The sequence below is a fragment of the Marmota marmota genome, unplaced genomic scaffold, assembly GCF_001458135.2.
Source record: "Marmota marmota marmota unplaced genomic scaffold, marMar, whole genome shotgun sequence".
Lineage (NCBI taxonomy): Eukaryota > Metazoa > Chordata > Mammalia > Rodentia > Sciuridae > Marmota > Marmota marmota.
In genome coordinates this window covers 412,539-429,874 of record NW_026000019.1, presented here as the reverse complement: position 1 = coordinate 429,874, position 17,336 = coordinate 412,539, and the positions used below count along the sequence as shown (strand labels likewise).

Genomic DNA, 17,336 nt, shown 5'->3' with positions numbered 1-17,336 from the left:
TTTCTCTTTTTTTAGTAAAATTTTCACTGATTATAGTATACTTCAAGCAAATGTGATTTTTAGTATAATGTAAAACTAGAGGCAAATAAACCTTCACCTTTTCTTTTCCGAAAACCACAGGGATAAGTATGTTAATTCAGAATTTTTCAGATTTTGGATACAAGTTAGTGTATCATATGCTGCCCCAATGGAGAAAACATGAAAACATTAGGAGTCCTACAATGAAAAGTATAAATATCCTCTGTAATTGGAATAAGTAAACTTAAGTAAACTGATAATGGTTCAGATAAAACTTTGCCACTAAGGTCCCAGGCGTGGTAGCGCTCAGCTGTAATCACAGAGGCTCAGGAGGGAGAGGAAGGAGGATCACAAATTCAAAGCCAGCGTCAGCAATTTTGGGAGGCACTAGGCAACTCAGTGAGACCCTGTCTCTAATAAAATACAAAATAGGGCTGGGGATGTGGCTCAGTGGTTGAGTGCCCCTGGGTTCAATCTGTGATTACCCCTCACCCCGCCCCCCCCCCCCAAAAAAAAAAACCTTTGCCACTAAATGAGTTTGTGATCTCTTTAGGGATTTCAGAATTGTTTTTAAAGAGGTAAAGAGTGGTGGAGATAAATATGGTTTTACCTTATCCCCTAAAATAAACATGAGTCCTTGTGTTTCCTGATATTTGTTTTTTGAACCAGGAGAGTCTAGGAGAATCTGATGTTTGCAAAAATTCCCTTAAGTAAAAACACATATGGTTATAAGTTCTCCAGGCATGTTGATATGTTACTGGTATCAACAGATTCATTTGTACCCTGTTCTTTATAGACTAGTTTTCCAGTCACTGTCTACATTCCTACTTTACCCTCTGCTTATGTGTTAACTTTTCTTCGCTAATTTATAGACCAATATGGGAAAAAAAAACAGATAAAATTCCAGTACTTTTATAAATTTTGTAGGATTTGCTCTGAATATTCCTTATCATCATTTGTCTTTTTAAACCTCTCTATTAAACTACTCAGTACTCTTCAGCACAGCCAAATAGACACATGACTTATGATATATTTTCTAACTCAACATTTAACATACTATAATACTGAAGACTATAAAGTGATATTGCATGCAAACCTGGGTCTACCTTTAAAGTGCAAGGAAAGCGATGCCTAGTTTTCATATTCATTTACCCCTACTAGATTCTTACATGAAATGTTGACATTAAATAAAAGCTCTTCATTGAAAGACTAGAATTTAACCACTCAGAACTATGAACTGAAGAAATAATCAATAGTCTAGCATCACTATTTTATGCCAGTTACTTTATTTGTAGTACTATCAGTTATAAATGCATAGTTTAGTCAGAGAATGTTATGATTTATTTTGAAAAACAGTGGAAACTACAGTAATTTCTCTTATTTCCATCTCAGAAGATTTAATCTGTTTTGTATTTTTTAGCCAGATATGTTTGTCTCTACTTTTATTTCTATATAAAATGCTTGAAAGTTGTTTCTTTGTCTTTATTTTTTTTTCAGTTTTTGTTTTAATCTATTGAATTCTCATTTTGAAAAAAAGAGGTATTAATAGTCTTTTTCACATATACCTGCAATCTATAGACACTGACATCTTAATCATTTTGGCTGAATCAAAATTCACAACGTATTATGACTAACAGCAATCAACAGATGAGATAAATAAAATATGATTAGTATTTATTTCTTGCATACTTTTATTGTTGATGGAGATGTTATATTTCTAGAGTTAATAATTGTTTAAAGTAAGACAATTATCATAAATAATTATAATCAAAATTATATTACAAAATATATTTTTTAAATATGTACTTAACAATAATTCATTCTGAGCTCTTTGACAATTGCCTAATCTTAAAAAAAATGTAAGATGCATTAGGTATTCTGCAGATTTCATCTTCCTAAAAAAAATCTCCCTGAAGCCCTCTGGCCTTCCCTAGTTTCCCTTTATTTCTAGTGGTTTTAAACATCCTGGGAATTCTCTTGGACTCATTTTTACCTCCTAGTTTCCATAAAATGTTTGGTTTCCTGCACAAGATGTTAATTTCCAAGTTTACACATTGATTTTGTTGGGAGTCATTTTCTTAGAAAGCTCACAAAAGAGGATATTTTTAGAGACTCAGCATATTTGAAATATGATTTATTCTACTCCTAAGCAAGTTTGATAGTGTTAACTGAGCACAGATTTCTAGTTTAAAAACAATATTCCTTTCAAATCTTGAAGCCCTTGTTCCATTGTCTTTTGGCTTGTAGTACTGCTGTTGAGAAATCCCAAATGCTGAGTGGAATGTGACCTATCCCCCAGCCTCCTACCTCATTTTTCTGGATGCTTTTACAATCCTCTTTTTTCCTGCACTGTTTTGAAATTTTTGTGTTGATGTATCTCAATATAAGTATTTTTAACTTATTGCTAATGGCACTTAGTGATGATTCTCATGTGGTAATTATCACATTTCAATTCTGGGATTATTTTTGAAATTTACACTGATATTTCTTCAATTTTGCTACATTTTATGTTTTGGAAATTTTGTAATTTAAATCTTAGACTACTTGGATTAGCTCTATAATTTAATATTTACTGTTTCCCATGTCTTGAATTCTTAACTTTACACTGTTAGCAATTTCTCTAATATAAAATAATACTTTTTTCACTTCTACTATATTTTTAATTCTCCAGTATTCTATTACAACTATGTTTCTTTGAAAATATATTTCCTGTTTATTTTCATTCACATAACATTATTTTTCTAGTAACATTAATTGTGGCTTTTTAAATACATAACTTTACTAAAACACATTGGGCATATGATGTAACTCAAAAATTTCAAGTATTAAATTCAAGGTTATTTTGGTTAACCTACCAATTGTGCAAACCACCATAAATCAGTTCTAGATTATTCCCATCATGCTAATAAGTTCCACTTGTCCATTAACTGTTCATCTTCATTCCCCTGACTTCCCTCTGCTTCACATAAGTGAAGTGCCTTGAATAATTTCTGGTACTAAGCACAATTTTATTATTGGTCCTAGGGATAGTATTAGGGATGTTGATTGACTAAGTGCACTAGTTTCAGCACATTATTCTGATATAATGTTTATGAGGAAAGCTTTTAATAAGAATGTGGACGCATTGCTTGTACAAGGAAATACTTGGCAGCAGTCTCTATGAATCAGGTTTTGTTTTTATTAATTAGAATGAGAAAAATAGTGTTATGGTTTAGATATAAGGTATCCCCCAAAAGTTCATCTGTTAGAGGATGCAAGAAAAGTTAGAGATGAAATGACTAGGTTATTAGAACCTTAACCTAACCAGTGCATTAATCTTATAAATGGATTAAGTGGATGGTAATTGTAGGTAGGGCATGGCTTGAGGAGGTAGGTCATTGGGGGTGTGCCCTTGAAGTTTATATTTTGTCCCTGATGAGCGAGAGTACTCTCTCTGCTTCCTGGCTGTCTTAAGCCTCTTTCTTCCTCCACACCTTTCTGCCATGATGTTCTGACTTGTATTGGTCCAGAGCAATGAGGCTGGTCATCTGTGGATTGAGACCTCTGAACCTGGGAGTCTAAATAAATTTTTCCTCCACTAAAATTGTTCTTATCAGGTCTTTGAATCACAGTGGCAAAAGCTAACCAACACAGTTAGTATCTTATTTCTAGGTCTATAAGGTTAGTAGCCAATGTGAACTGAGCAAAGAAATCACAGTACTCAAAACCAGGGTAAGTAACTAATATACTTTTTGTCTTGATACATTTGCCTTTTATGGGCATCCTATGAATGAAATTATGTAATATTGATCTCTCCTGTCTGTCTTTCAGTTAGCATATGTTTTTGAGGTTCATGTAAGCAGTTTATGTTTCTAAACAGAATTCTCTTATATGGATACAAGAACATTGATTGTTTCAAATTTGAGGTTATTATTAGCAATGTTACTGTTATAAATACATATCTATTTCTTTTTATTAAATATCATAAAAGTAGGTTTTTTTATCTTATAAATTTAATTTTTCTCCTTTCTCAGTGGTCCATCTTACTTACAATATTTCCCATTCCTGATTGTTTATTTTGGTATCTATATTTTAATATTAGAAGTCTTCCTGAATCATGAGTTCAAAGCCAGCCTCAGGAAGAGTGAGGCACTAAGCAACTCAGTGAGACCCTATCTCTAAATAAAATACAAAAAGGGCTGGGGATGCGGCTCAGTGGTTGAGTGCCCCTGAGTTCAATACCTAGTAACTGCCCCCACCCTCCATAAAAAAAAAGTTTTCCCGAGATAGCATGAAATTTTTGTTATCTTCTCATATTTAAAGATTAAGGGAACAATATATGGGGAATTCTGTGCAAGATTCTTTATTTTGTGAGTTCATGGTAATCTAGCTGGATTAGTGAATTAGACAATCCCTTTGTGTCTGTGTTTTTTGACCTTTCTATTTGGCTTGACCTGATTCCCTAGGTAAGATACTTCTATTTGCTGCTGACAGGTAAAACATACAGAATATACCTTTTCTCTGATCTCAGAATTCACTGGGATAATCCTGGCCCTCAATTGTGTCCAATTGTTTTCAATTGTTTGTGAAATGTCTCCCATTTCACAAACAAAAGTTCTCCATAAAATAAGCCTTTAATATGTGCCATGTGAGTTGAGAGACAGTAGACTTTTTTTAATTGTGAGGGAGAATGGGGATCTGAAATCTCTGTAAGCAAGTACACATCTGACTCTCTAATTACTGAATAAAGAGTTTCTACCTCCTAAAATCTGGTTGTTCGTTAATTTCAGTAGGAGAAAACACTGATGAGTTATTTCAATTTATGTTTTTGAAACACCTGATATTGAGAAAGAGGGTAGAATGTCTAAGCTGATCTTTCATTATACCCACTACATTATTATTATGTTTTTATGTAATCAAAAAGAAATAATGTCTCTTCACACAAAATTGAGTGTCATAGTGGATTAATATTTAATTGATGTTCCTTTTCTGTGTGTCTGTGCAAGTGCGTATGTTGTTATTGCTGTTACTTTAAAAATAGAATGTGAATCTAAGGGATATTCACTTTAATGATGCTTTTGCAACTTGCAAAGCTATGATTGAAGGTAAATATTGTTTATCATGTTATCTAAAATCTCCTAAGTAAAAAAGGTCAGAATATACTAAATTATTTTCATAAATGACCAAGAAAAACAAATCTTATATGATATAAACTTACATTCTTTCATTCATTAGACCATAATTGCTACATAAGTCAACATAGTGCTATTTTTGCCTCATTTACCAGGAAAATAAAAGTAGAATTAATGCTAAATTGCAGTAGTCAGGGTATGTTAAACCTGAAATACCATTAATGTCTTTTTAAATATATTTTGGTGGAAACGTGTGATGGTACTACTTTTTTCTTGAATTATTTCTTACTTTTTATAGAATAGTCAAAACATAAACTTTAAATAAAATTGTGTCAAAGGTGAATTGAATTCAACACAGAGAAATAGCAAGTATCATCTTTCATCCAGTTTCATTTTATCTTCCCAATGACATGGGTTTTTAATGAAAAATAAAGGTTTGAAGATTCATAAGAATTCTACTGAGGAGATCTTTGTTGGTGAAGAGCAGAATTGATCAAAATGCAGTAAAATCCTCCTTGATGACAACACAAATACTCAGTTGTCTTTTCCCTATTTATCACACTTTACACAGAACACATAGACCCTTTAAATAATAAAAAAATGACTGACATGAATATGGACTGGGCCTTACATTCAAATTTATAAGGCTTAAATGTAAAAATAAAATACAGTAATATATCATATGAAAAACTTCTTTATGTTTTGCTAAATCAAATAATAAATTGTTGGTATAGGCTCAATGTTTGTGTTTCCCATGCCATCAAAAAAAATCATTAGTGCAAATCTAATCTATAATAATATTTGGAGGAGAAGCTCTTGAAAGGTGATTCAATCAAGAGGGCTGCTTATAAAAGAGGCCCCAGCTCCTTCTACCATGACAGGATGCAGTGAACTGGGAAGCAGGCCCTCACCAGTCACCTTATCTGCCCAGAATCAGCTTGAACTTCTCAGCCCCCAGAACTAAAAGAATTAAATTTCTGTTGTTTATAAGTCATTGAGTTGATGATATTTTATTATGGAAATCTTAATGGATTAAGATAATGCTTAATCACTTAGATGTGAAAGCACTTGTCTTCTTTTAACCTATAATTAAATAATTTTTGAATTCAACATTCTTCAAATTTTAGGCATGGCTGCCAAACCATCTTACGTATTTAAATATTTGGTATGTTTCTCCAGTCATTCATTTCTGATTTTCTTTGATTGGCGATTGCTTTTTGTGGTATGAATCATAGGGACCACATCCAAATGAAAGCTTTACTGCAGCAGAAGAAATGATAATAAAGCTCCATTTGTTATCCCAAAAGCTACAATGATACCACCAGAAAACACCTCAGGAAAACTGAATTATTCCCTGCTGGCCACAACATCTACCTATATAAATTCCAACTATATATTTAATAAGAAAACAAAAATCTACCCCATTAATCTTATGCTTTTTTTAGTTTTTTTATATACCTTTGTATATATGTTGTTTTTGTCACAAATTGGATAATTACTTGGACTACTGAAATATATACAATTGACCTAAGCCTAACAGTTCAGGTGATTTTACCTTAGATCCCCTTCTCCCCCCAAAGTAAGATCTTATCAAATTTCTGTGTGATTTCTAATAACTTTGGGGTATCTGAAGAAGAAACATAAACTATTTCTTCACAAATATAAACTATAATGTGAACAATATTACACAATAGTGCATTACCTAAAATCATTATTTCATGAAGAATCTAATTTAAAAGGTGATATTTTACCAAGGATATAAAAACTACTTTCAACCACATGCTGTAACCATATTAAAATATACTGCATGTAGTCATCAAAATTTCATCTTCTATACTTCTAACTTGCTTTAAAAATTACCAAGTTTCTTCTGGCTGGTCTTCCAATATGCCTGGAGTCTTCTTTTGGTTGTACAAAGGTCTTTAATTTGAAGATTGAGAAACATGAATTTCAACACTTACTGACTTCTCTTCATTTTGCTTCCTTCTAAATGCTAACATAGGCAGTTGGAGAATACCTTACAAATCTAAGTTACTTTGAGAAATTTTCTTGTATGTCAGAACCTTAAGATTATTTAGAATTAATTTTATTCCTGACAATGTTCTAGAAACTGTTAACCTTAGATCTACAAAATGCATCCACATCCTGGTCTGTAATAGAGAATATCCCCCTAGACAGCAATATTTTGTGAAGTTCTGCCCTAGTTTACTTAAACAGCTGGTAAGTTTTTAGCTTTTGAGAATTGATACTATGTATGCATACAGCATTCTTTTTCACTTTCTATAGGGCTCTTTCAGGAATCAGTTTCTATGTTTATCAAACTAAACATCAAAAGTAGAATATATCGATATTTCCAAACCTCAGATGTAGTGAGTTTCTGAGATTCTGTCCTGTAGATTCCAATGGGAACATCCCCAGTAGAAGAACACAGCTTCTGATAAAGTCTGGCATACGTTCTGATCCATAAGTCATCCTCAGTGATTTTCATCTATAATACATACAAATTACTTACATAATAAATGTTTTAAGAAATAAGTGAATTATTTTTCTCTTCTTCCAGGCAGAATTTATGAACTTTATTTATTTATTTATTTAGTAGTTTTAAATGGACCAAATGCCTTTATTTTATTTGTTTATTTTTATGTGGTTCTGAGGATCAAACCCAGTGCCTCACGCATACTAAACTTAAGAAATTTAAATACTCAATTTGGGACAGTATAACATTATGATAGTCCAATATCAACATGTAATAGGACACTGGGAATCAACTGTGAGATACTGTAGAACAAGTAGAGACATTCTAAAATGTTACAATAACTGGAGGCTGCATCGCATCCAGAATTTAGTGGAGAAAGTCTACTGGTGCTACAAAATGTAAAGATACTCCACTGCACAAAAAGACTTATCCTACACTTTCTTCTTAACAACACTCATATTGAAAGAGGTGTAGTGGAATGAGTACAGGGCAAACAGCAAACATTAGTTGTGGTCCCTCTTTGCTATTTGTTAATCTGGACTGTTAGCAAACCACTATATTCAATGCCCTTGAACACAGCACGCTCCTATAAAACAGAGGCTGGTCCAGATATGGTGGCATGGGTGACTCAGGAGGCTGAGGCAAAAGGATCACTTGAACCCAGGAGTCTAAGACCAACCTGGGTATCACAGTGAGACCCTGCTTTAGGGGGAAAAAATGAGGGGAATGGGAAGTTAAACTCCATGATCACAGTTTTCCTGGAAAACATGCCATTCTATATCTGAACCTACTTGCCAGCTAGAAAAAAAAAAATTGGTCTGAATTTGGTACAGAATGACTACTTGTTTAATTATTGATTAAAAATTATTTCCTGAAAACATTTTTTATAATTATTTTTATTGGTATGTTATGACTATATGTGACAGTAGGGTTCATTTTGACTTACTTGCACATGCATATAACATAATATGGTCAATTTCATTTCCTAGTACCTCCTCTTCCTGAAACAATGTTTAAGCAAAAAAAAAAAAAAAAAAAACCTCAGATATAACTCCTCTTTGGACACACATTAGTAAAAAATTACATAATTATACAAGAGTTAAACCAAAGTACATGCTGAATGAATTTTAGAACCTTGTATCACAACAATCGTCTATTCCAGAGATAATTAACTTACAGAACAAAGAAACCCCGATCCTGGTATAGTGTCCAGTCCCAACAGGAGTCTAGTGATAGAAATCATATAATCCTTTACAAATGACTGAAATATAAACAAAATATGTATGTATTATATACATGATATATGTAGAAAAGCTGGGAGATAAGACACCTATTTCTAACACATAACTTCTCATAACACATCACTAAATATCCATAAAAAAGTAAATTAAAAAACTGTCTTTTCAATATCCTCAGTAAACATGTACATTTTACATGTTTAGAAAATACAGAAAATAATTATTATTTAGAAAGATCTTAACATGTCTAAATTTTATGTGTTATTAGGCAAGACAGAACATTTTAGATGTTTTAATAACAAAAAACTACAAACTGAAAAAAGATGAATATCATAAAAATATTAAAGTGAATTGCAATGAGTTACTTCAGTTTTTTAGTGTTAAGTTCAATGTATATAAATAAACATTGAACTAAAATTTTAAATAACACATCATTTATTATTACATAGATTCTCTTTTTCAATCACTGCACATTAAAATGGAACCTCTAAATAACTTTTTTTCTAAAGAGAGAGAGAATTTTTTTAATATTTATTTTTCAGTTTTCGGCAGACATAACATCTTTATTTTATTTTTATGTGGTGCTGAGGATCGAACCCAGTGCCCCATGCATGCCAGGTGAGCACGTTACCTCTTGAGTCACATCTCCAGCCCCTCTAAACAACTTTTGATTTTGAATCATCATATGTGTCTGGAATGACAGAGCATCTATCTTATTGGAAAAATTGAAAACTAGAACACAGTCTTTATAGACATACAAAGACTTTTATTAGTAAGATATTACAAAATGTGTGATAAAACATCATTCCCTGGGCTAGGGGTATCACTTAGTGGTAGAATGCTTGCCTAGCACACATGGGACTCTGGGATTCAATCCCTAGTAGTGAAAAAAAAAGTGAGAAAGAAAAGAAAAAAAATATTCACAATAGTTCAAGAGCGATTAATAGCCTATGAAAAGCCCACTTGAGGAATTTATCTAGATTTTACTAATTCTGAAGTCCTCTAGTTAACTGTTTTAAAAACAAGTCATGAAGTTCAAAATTGTAACCAGCAAATTGAAACAGAATAAAGTCATCAAGATAAAAAATAACATAGCAGATTATAAGTGTGTTTTATTGTGAGATTTTTCTTCCAGTTATACACACAAACACCTGTATATATATGCAGATATCTATTAGATTGAAATGCAAAATAAAATGTTTGCTTTGTTATAATCCCCAAAATTTAAAACCTGTAGTTCTAAATCATTCTTTCTGCAGAAGCTTCAGAAAACAACTAATTTCCTTAACTCTGTTTATAATATAAAATATGAGGCAAAAATGAAGAAGTAAAAAAAACTTCAGCTTTCCCTTTCTACAAAGCTTTCCTTCTATTTAATGTATATATTAGACTTTCTCATATTATGTAATTTCAATAATGGATACTGCAGCCAAAAAATATGAAAAACTACTGGTTCAAAATAGCACCCAAGCATTTGTTTGCTATTGACTTAAATCTTCAGTTCAGACAATTCTGTTTAAACAAACTCTACCCTGCAGTCATCTTTTTAAGTGATAATAAAAGATTGTGTGTTTGGAGTGGGAGCTCTGCCTCCTGGAATTCCTGGTAATGTGCCTGGAAACTTTGGGTCAAATGGGAATATTTATTCTCTTTGTTGGGCGTGCTCTTGCACTCATCTGGTATCAGCAGATGATTCCTGACATGGCTAGAGGCATATTCATGGACAAAACTGGCCCAAAGGCCAGCAGAAAAGTTTTAACTATCTTTGAATTCATTTATTCAGTCAAGCAATTATAGAAGACTATACGTTAATATATAATCAAAAAGAACAGGAACAATCAAATGCTTAGTTTGAGATTAGTGTTGTCAAATAATTTAAAGTCCTATGAACATCATTTTCCTTTTAATGGAAACATTTAGGGATTGTCTGCTCACTTTAATCAGAGAGTATGAAATATTATTATTGTTCAGTTGTTGGCAGGAATATTATATTTGTGTGAAAGAGCATCTCCATGAATCTCTTAGCAATGATACAATGACAATGTTAACTTGGCATTCAGGAACAAACTAAATGGTTCTTTGTTATTGTAAAACCTTTTTTATGATTTTCTAAAGTAAGAAAAAATCAGAAGATGCTTAAATGTGTCCTTAGTTTATCAGTTTATCAATATAATTTGATACTTGATACCAAAATGGCAAAAAAGTAGACTAAGAAGAATGTTGTCTCTTTTTTAACTTAGTATTTTTCTTTATCATTTTTAAAGTCTAGAAATATGTTTGGAGTAATATGAAAAATGTATTAAAATGTCACATTGCAGAGAACTGGCACCAAAACAACAAGAACAACAACAAAGCCTAACAATAATTCCTAACAACAAGAACAACAACAAAGCCTAACAATAAATAATGTTATTTAAAAACAATGTTTTAAAATAACATTTTTCTTATAAAATGTTTCAGAGGAGCATTTATGTAATTAACTACATGAAATAAAACAGAAAATCATTTGAGAGCCAACATTAGTTAATAGCCTTAAATTTTATTATTGGTTATTTAAACAAAATATAGGCTGAATATGAAATAACCATCTTTGAGAAAAAAAAAGAATATCACATACCTGATATAGAAGAGTGTCCAACATACTGATGCTAAAAACCCTTCCAGCGGCAAAAGGCAGTCGAAACATGAAGGCTAAATTAGAACCTCTCTCCCGTTCTTTCTATTTAGAAATTTTAGAGAGGAGAATCTATGAGCATTCTCAGTTTTATGTATTTTTGCCTAGGTAAATTCTGTTGACAAAATAGATTCTTACTGCACAGTTCTTGGTCATTGAATCAAATGCAAACACATACTAAAGTCACATAATATATGATAGCAGAAGATTTGCTTTTAAATATTCACATATATGGGAACAAATAAGGCTGCTATCGTCTTGCATATTTGTGTCTCCTTAAAATTCATACCTTGAAATTCTAACTGCCAAGGTTATGGTTTTAGAAGGTGGGGCTTTGGGACATGATTAGGTGATGGAGGAGAAGCCCTCATGAACAGGCTTAGTGCCCTCACAAGAGACACAGTCCCTTCCCGTGTGCCATCTTCAAACCAAAAGCAGACCCTCACCGTCCACCAAAAGAGCCAACACCTCGATTGTGGACTTAACTTCCAGAACTGTGAGAAGTAAACACGTGCACCAGCCTATGGTACTACGTTGTTCCCCAGACAGACCAATACAGGCCCACCACATCCAGTAGCTTCTAGCTTTCCATCATCTTTATTTACTTCTCTGCCTCTTAAGTAGCGTCAGCCACACAAATTTGCAGGTAAGCTTCTGTAAATTTCCAAAACAAACAAACAAACAAAAAACACCATTGTTTAAGTGAGTGTGTGTGTGTGTGTGTGTGTGTGTGGTTTTATGATGTACAGTGGTTTCTTTAACAAGAATTATTGCTGTTATCTTCCCTACTAAATGAAAGAATGAGAGCAAATATCAAAGTTTGAAAGGAAAAAAAAAGTTTGAAAGGAGTTTCTTAAGGAAACCTGGTTACCCTTGTACTTGACACATGATAACCTAAAAATTGCTAGTTTCTTTTGCTGCCAACTTTACAAGGAAAGATTGATACAGCTAGGAAAAGAAGAAAACAATCTTCACCAAGTGAAGCAACTGAGCTAAGCTCCTATATCTAAAGTGGAAAATTTAGGGAAATAAAGCTTCCTTCCCATTCACCCATGTTAAAAATGGGTAGGAAGAAATACTTCAAAGGAGTCTCAGAGAGGAACTAGCACTACTGTTGCAGCTTGTTGTGATGATAGTATGAAAATGTCTGGAGTCCTGGAGTTCCCCAGAAGAGAAAAATGGAATGGGGGCTCCACAGTAGCCAGGCCCTGCTGGAGGAGGAATTATTAGCAGCACATTTGTCATGTTTCTCTAGTTGAGAAGATTATCCAGGCTATAAGAGTATCTTCACATGAGATGCAGAGAGAAGACAAGGGAAAGGATAGGCAAGTGAATATGTCCAATACATTACAATATAATCTGTAATATACAACCAAGCCATTAAGAGTGCTTAATGTTGAACACACCTTGCAGATTGATTGGAGACAACTGGAATTAGCTGTTCTTATTGTGAATTTAGGGTCAAATGTAGCTCTTAAAGAGTGACAGGCATCACAGGTAAAACAAAGTCATGGTATCTTAAGCCAAATTAAGTGGGTGACCAGAATAAACTACCTGGCACCTTGGAGTTTGTCCAACATTTTCCACTAGGCAGGACAGGTGGGAAACAGCAAGATAACTGGGGGATTGCTCTTAGCTTACCAGGTCTTCCTTTCTGGGGCCTTTGATGATGACCTTTGTTCACTGGAATGCAATCTTCTAAACTAAGACTCATCTTCTCTCTTCATTACTTTATTTCTCTAGCTAACTAAGGGCATAGAATTCACAGCAAAGTATGTTTTTATGGTACTACATTTTTATCTGATCCCTTTTATTTGGTCAATTTTCTTTGATGTCAGAGTTAGCTGTATTCAAACTAAACAATATGAATATGTTCATTTTTAGGGCAAGAGAGTAGTGGTGATTGGATGGTGGCAGTAGAGAGGCATAGGAAAGTTCACCAGTGGTAATTATGCAGGTGTGAAGTGGGGTGGCAGTGTGCGATGGCAGATTCAGATAAAGCTGCAGAGGAACTGCGAACACTGAGCAAATTTTAACATGTAGAGGGCGACATGGTATCAAACACTGATGGAAAATCAAATAGAATGAACACTGAGAAAGACCATGATTGAGTAATTAGAACATGATTCCAACGGCAGCTTTCTCTTTTCTTTCTCACTGTGTAAACATCTAGTCTTTGGTTTTAAATATTTCATCTAGGACTTCTAAGCCCTTATGTTAAATTTTGCATCTTTCCCAAACTCCAATTATGCATCAAACTGAAGATCATTGCAAATTTAATCTCATATTTTACTTGAGTAAATTCCCCATCATGCTAAGTAATCTAACTAGTAAATCAGGGTCAGAAAACACTCACTAGTGAGTCTTTTTTTATCCTCCTTGTCCCATATCTCCATTATACTTTCAAATTCACTTAATACCTCTTCCTTTTAACTTTGGTGCTTCAATGGAGATTTGAAGATATAAAGGATATAAAGTTCATGTTATGCAAAGCTCTCTTTCTTTAGTATTTATTTTGGCTGTTGTATTTTACAAGATGTTAGATATTTCTATTATTGCTTCTAGTAAAATCATATATTATAACTCCTTTTAAAACCATATTTCCTTTTTAATAGGCATTCAATTGAAGTTTCACTGTTGATTTTTTATTTTCTTCATAGTCACTTATTTTAAATGAGTAAAAAGACCCTGATATATTTATATCATGACTTAAACATCCCAGACACTTTGATACGCCTGTTCCTATCTATCTTTTCCATTAGGTTTGCTATCATGAACATATGTCTTTCTTGGAAGAAGAAATTTGTTTCTGGCAGAGATTTTGTTTCCTCTACTCTGTGTCCATCCAATACCATATGGAACGAGATGATAAAATTATTGGATTTAACAGAACAGTGTGGGAGGTGAAAAATACCAAGGATTCTGTTGGCACAAATTAGTGGCTTCTGTCCCCTACTTTCTCAGTTATGATTCTTTAGATTCCTCATTGTTCTCTCCGGACTCAATCACAACATAACATGCAAATCTATTGGCTTTTCTCAGTGTTCATCCTACCTGAACTTTCTTACAGTATTTGACAAAACATATTCTAATTGTAGAGATCTTTCTTTTGATATCACTTTATCTCAGCTACCAGACTACAAGTGGAATCCTCATTTCTTTTCTCTGATTTGTCTTTTTCCCAGACTCCTCTTTATGGACTCCAACATGTGGCCTTTAACTAAAATCTCTTTCCTGTAATTCCTTTTTTTTTTTAAATATACTGTCTTTCCTTAAATGTATACTTCAATGTGCATAACTTTTTTTTTTCTTTTTTTAGTATCTGTGTTTGAACCCTGAGGCACATCCCCAGCTCATTTTTAATTTTTTTTTTTTTTATTTTGAGACAGGGTCTTGCCAAGTTGCTGAGACTGGCTTTGAACTCACAATCCTCCTGCCTCAGCTTCCCAAGCCACTAGGATTATAGGAGTGCACCACCAAGCCTGGCAAAGTACATAACTTTTAGGTGTGCGTACATATATGTACATGGGTGCATATGTATATGTATAAATATACATACGTATATTTCCCATCCCTTTTGTTTCATTTATTATCACCTTTTTAATAAATATTGCAACTCTAACATACTTTAAAATATATCATCTACTCTACCAAAGTCAGTTCTTGCTCAGAATTCCTTGTATAATCAACATAATCACCTTGCTAATCCCAGACCAGGCCTTTATTATCTCATGCCTGAATTATTGAAATAACTTGGTAATTTTCTCCCTTTCCACCATAGAGTCCTTTTCTGGTAAATATAGAAATGCTATTTAATTTGATGAAAGCACAAATCTGATGATGTCAGATCCCCTGTGTCCTAACTTAAACCTGCTGAAGCTTCCCATTCACTATAAAAGAAATCCCAACAACTCAGCATTGAGGGCTGGCTCCCACAGTGCATTCCAGGATGACTTCTCAGTTCTTCCCAGCACAGACTGCTGATGAGTCAGAATGGTTGTCGGGCTAAATCCTAAAAACTTCTGCCTTATATTTGAGCTCCAACTTACTGAATAACATAAACTTCACAGAGCCCACCATTTTCAATCTGCAAGTTCTCCTCATCCTCTATAATATGTGTAATATGTGATGCATTCTGTCCTCGGAAAAGCCTCTCATACCAACCCAGTGGCACTCTTCTGATTGTGTGATTCATTCTGCATTTGTGATTTCATACCTTTTAATTATTAACTTCCTTTACAGAGGAAAAATAATCAAAACTTGACAGCACCAACTTAAAGTCCCGTTGTCTATAAAATTATGGGAAAAGATCTTAAGCAACTGATTCCATCCTGATAAGAATACATTACATAAGTGCTTTCTTTTCTTTTAGTACTGGACAATGAATAAGAGGGAGACAAAAAGTTAGTGTTAACTATCCAGTTTGATCCACCAAAACTATGTCTCAAAAAAAGAGAAATAACATATGAAAATGATTAGTCAATTAATTAATCACTGGCAGTGATTAGTCCAAAGCTAAATTATAGAAGTTTAATTAGTTCTACTATATTCATTGATGCTTACTAAGTTTTCAATATTTTCCCATAAATATCTAACTTTCTGACTCTAAATTTGGAAAATCATAGGTCATACAGGAGTTGGCCAGAGTTGAAAGCACCTGCTTCCTTTGAAATTCTTACACATGATTCACTTTTCTAATTAAAATTGGCTGCCTGAACTGAAAGTTCCTTATGATTCTTTACTTTAGAAAGTAAAACAGTATTACCTAAGGAGACTATAGTTAATATATTACTTAAATGTAACTTAGGTGAATGTCAATAATATGAGAAAGTAACACAATGAATAAGCTAACTGTGCATATAAAAGTGCTTGTTAAGTTAAAGAAAAAAAGGAATCTTTCTAATTGCCTGTAGAATAATCCTTGCTTTAGGATAAAATTCAAAGCAGTGGGCCTAGGGATGTGGCTCAGTGGTAGAGCATTTACATATTGTACAAGAGGTTTCAGTCCCAGCATCCCTGCTCCACCCTACTCACCCCAGCTCCAGGAAAGAAGGAAAGAAGGAAGGAAGGAAGGAAGGAAGGAAGGAAGGAAGGAAGGAAGGAAGGAAGGAAGGAAGGAAGGAAGGAAAGAAGGAAGGAAGGGAGGGCGGGCAACCAAGAAACACTTGCCAATTAACTATTGTGCCTTAGACTTTGACCTAGGTTCCTAAAATGTGGTGATAATTAACAAAAGGTTCCAGGTGTGTAGGAATGTATGGTTTTACTGAGGAAACAGACTGAAAATCAAACATTTTAAGGCCAGATAATGTAACCATGTATTATGGGGGTCTCAGGAGGATGAGGATGGTGCCATGGGTGAAATTACTACAGAGTTGAACCTTGAAGTTTGCCAAGGAGAATGAAGTAATTCACCATTCCATGTTCAAGAACTTATTACTTTTGCTTTTTTATACAGTGAAAAATCTAAAATCCTTGTACCTTTTAAACAGAATTTTGAGAAACAGTGAACAATATTCTGCTTGTATTTTTATAAAACTTTAAAAGTAACTATATGCATTTATTTAAAAATATAAGTATTAATAAGTTCTGTATCATTTACTGTTTTTCAAAAAATATATAATTACAAAAAACAGACGAAATCAACAATCATACCCATAATGAGGGAAGACCTGCAACCAAAACAACTTGTAGGATGCAGGTACCTCAATGTTTCCTCAAATCTCTGCAGAAATAGTTGGTAATCCCTACTGGGAGATATTTTGGAAGATAAAAGAAGAAAAAAGTAACTTTAACACAAGAATTAAAAGGGAGGGTCTGCT

General features: G+C 33.4%; 1 protein-coding gene across 8 annotated transcripts in view; it reads right to left on the bottom strand.

Annotated features, from left to right (window-relative positions):
- Kcnt2 (potassium sodium-activated channel subfamily T member 2) overlaps positions 1–17,336 on the bottom strand; it is a 361,454-nt gene that overhangs the window by 38,743 nt on the left and 305,375 nt on the right. For all 8 annotated transcript variants that reach the window (XM_048809800.1, XM_048809801.1, XM_048809804.1 and 5 more), the window contains 3 exons: positions 11,461–11,562; positions 8,783–8,866; positions 7,489–7,617 (listed from right to left, as the gene is read on the bottom strand). In XM_048809800.1, the coding sequence (XP_048665757.1) occupies positions 7,489–7,617; positions 8,783–8,866; positions 11,461–11,562 (315 nt within the window). The remainder of the gene's footprint in view (positions 1–7,488; positions 7,618–8,782; positions 8,867–11,460; positions 11,563–17,336) is intronic.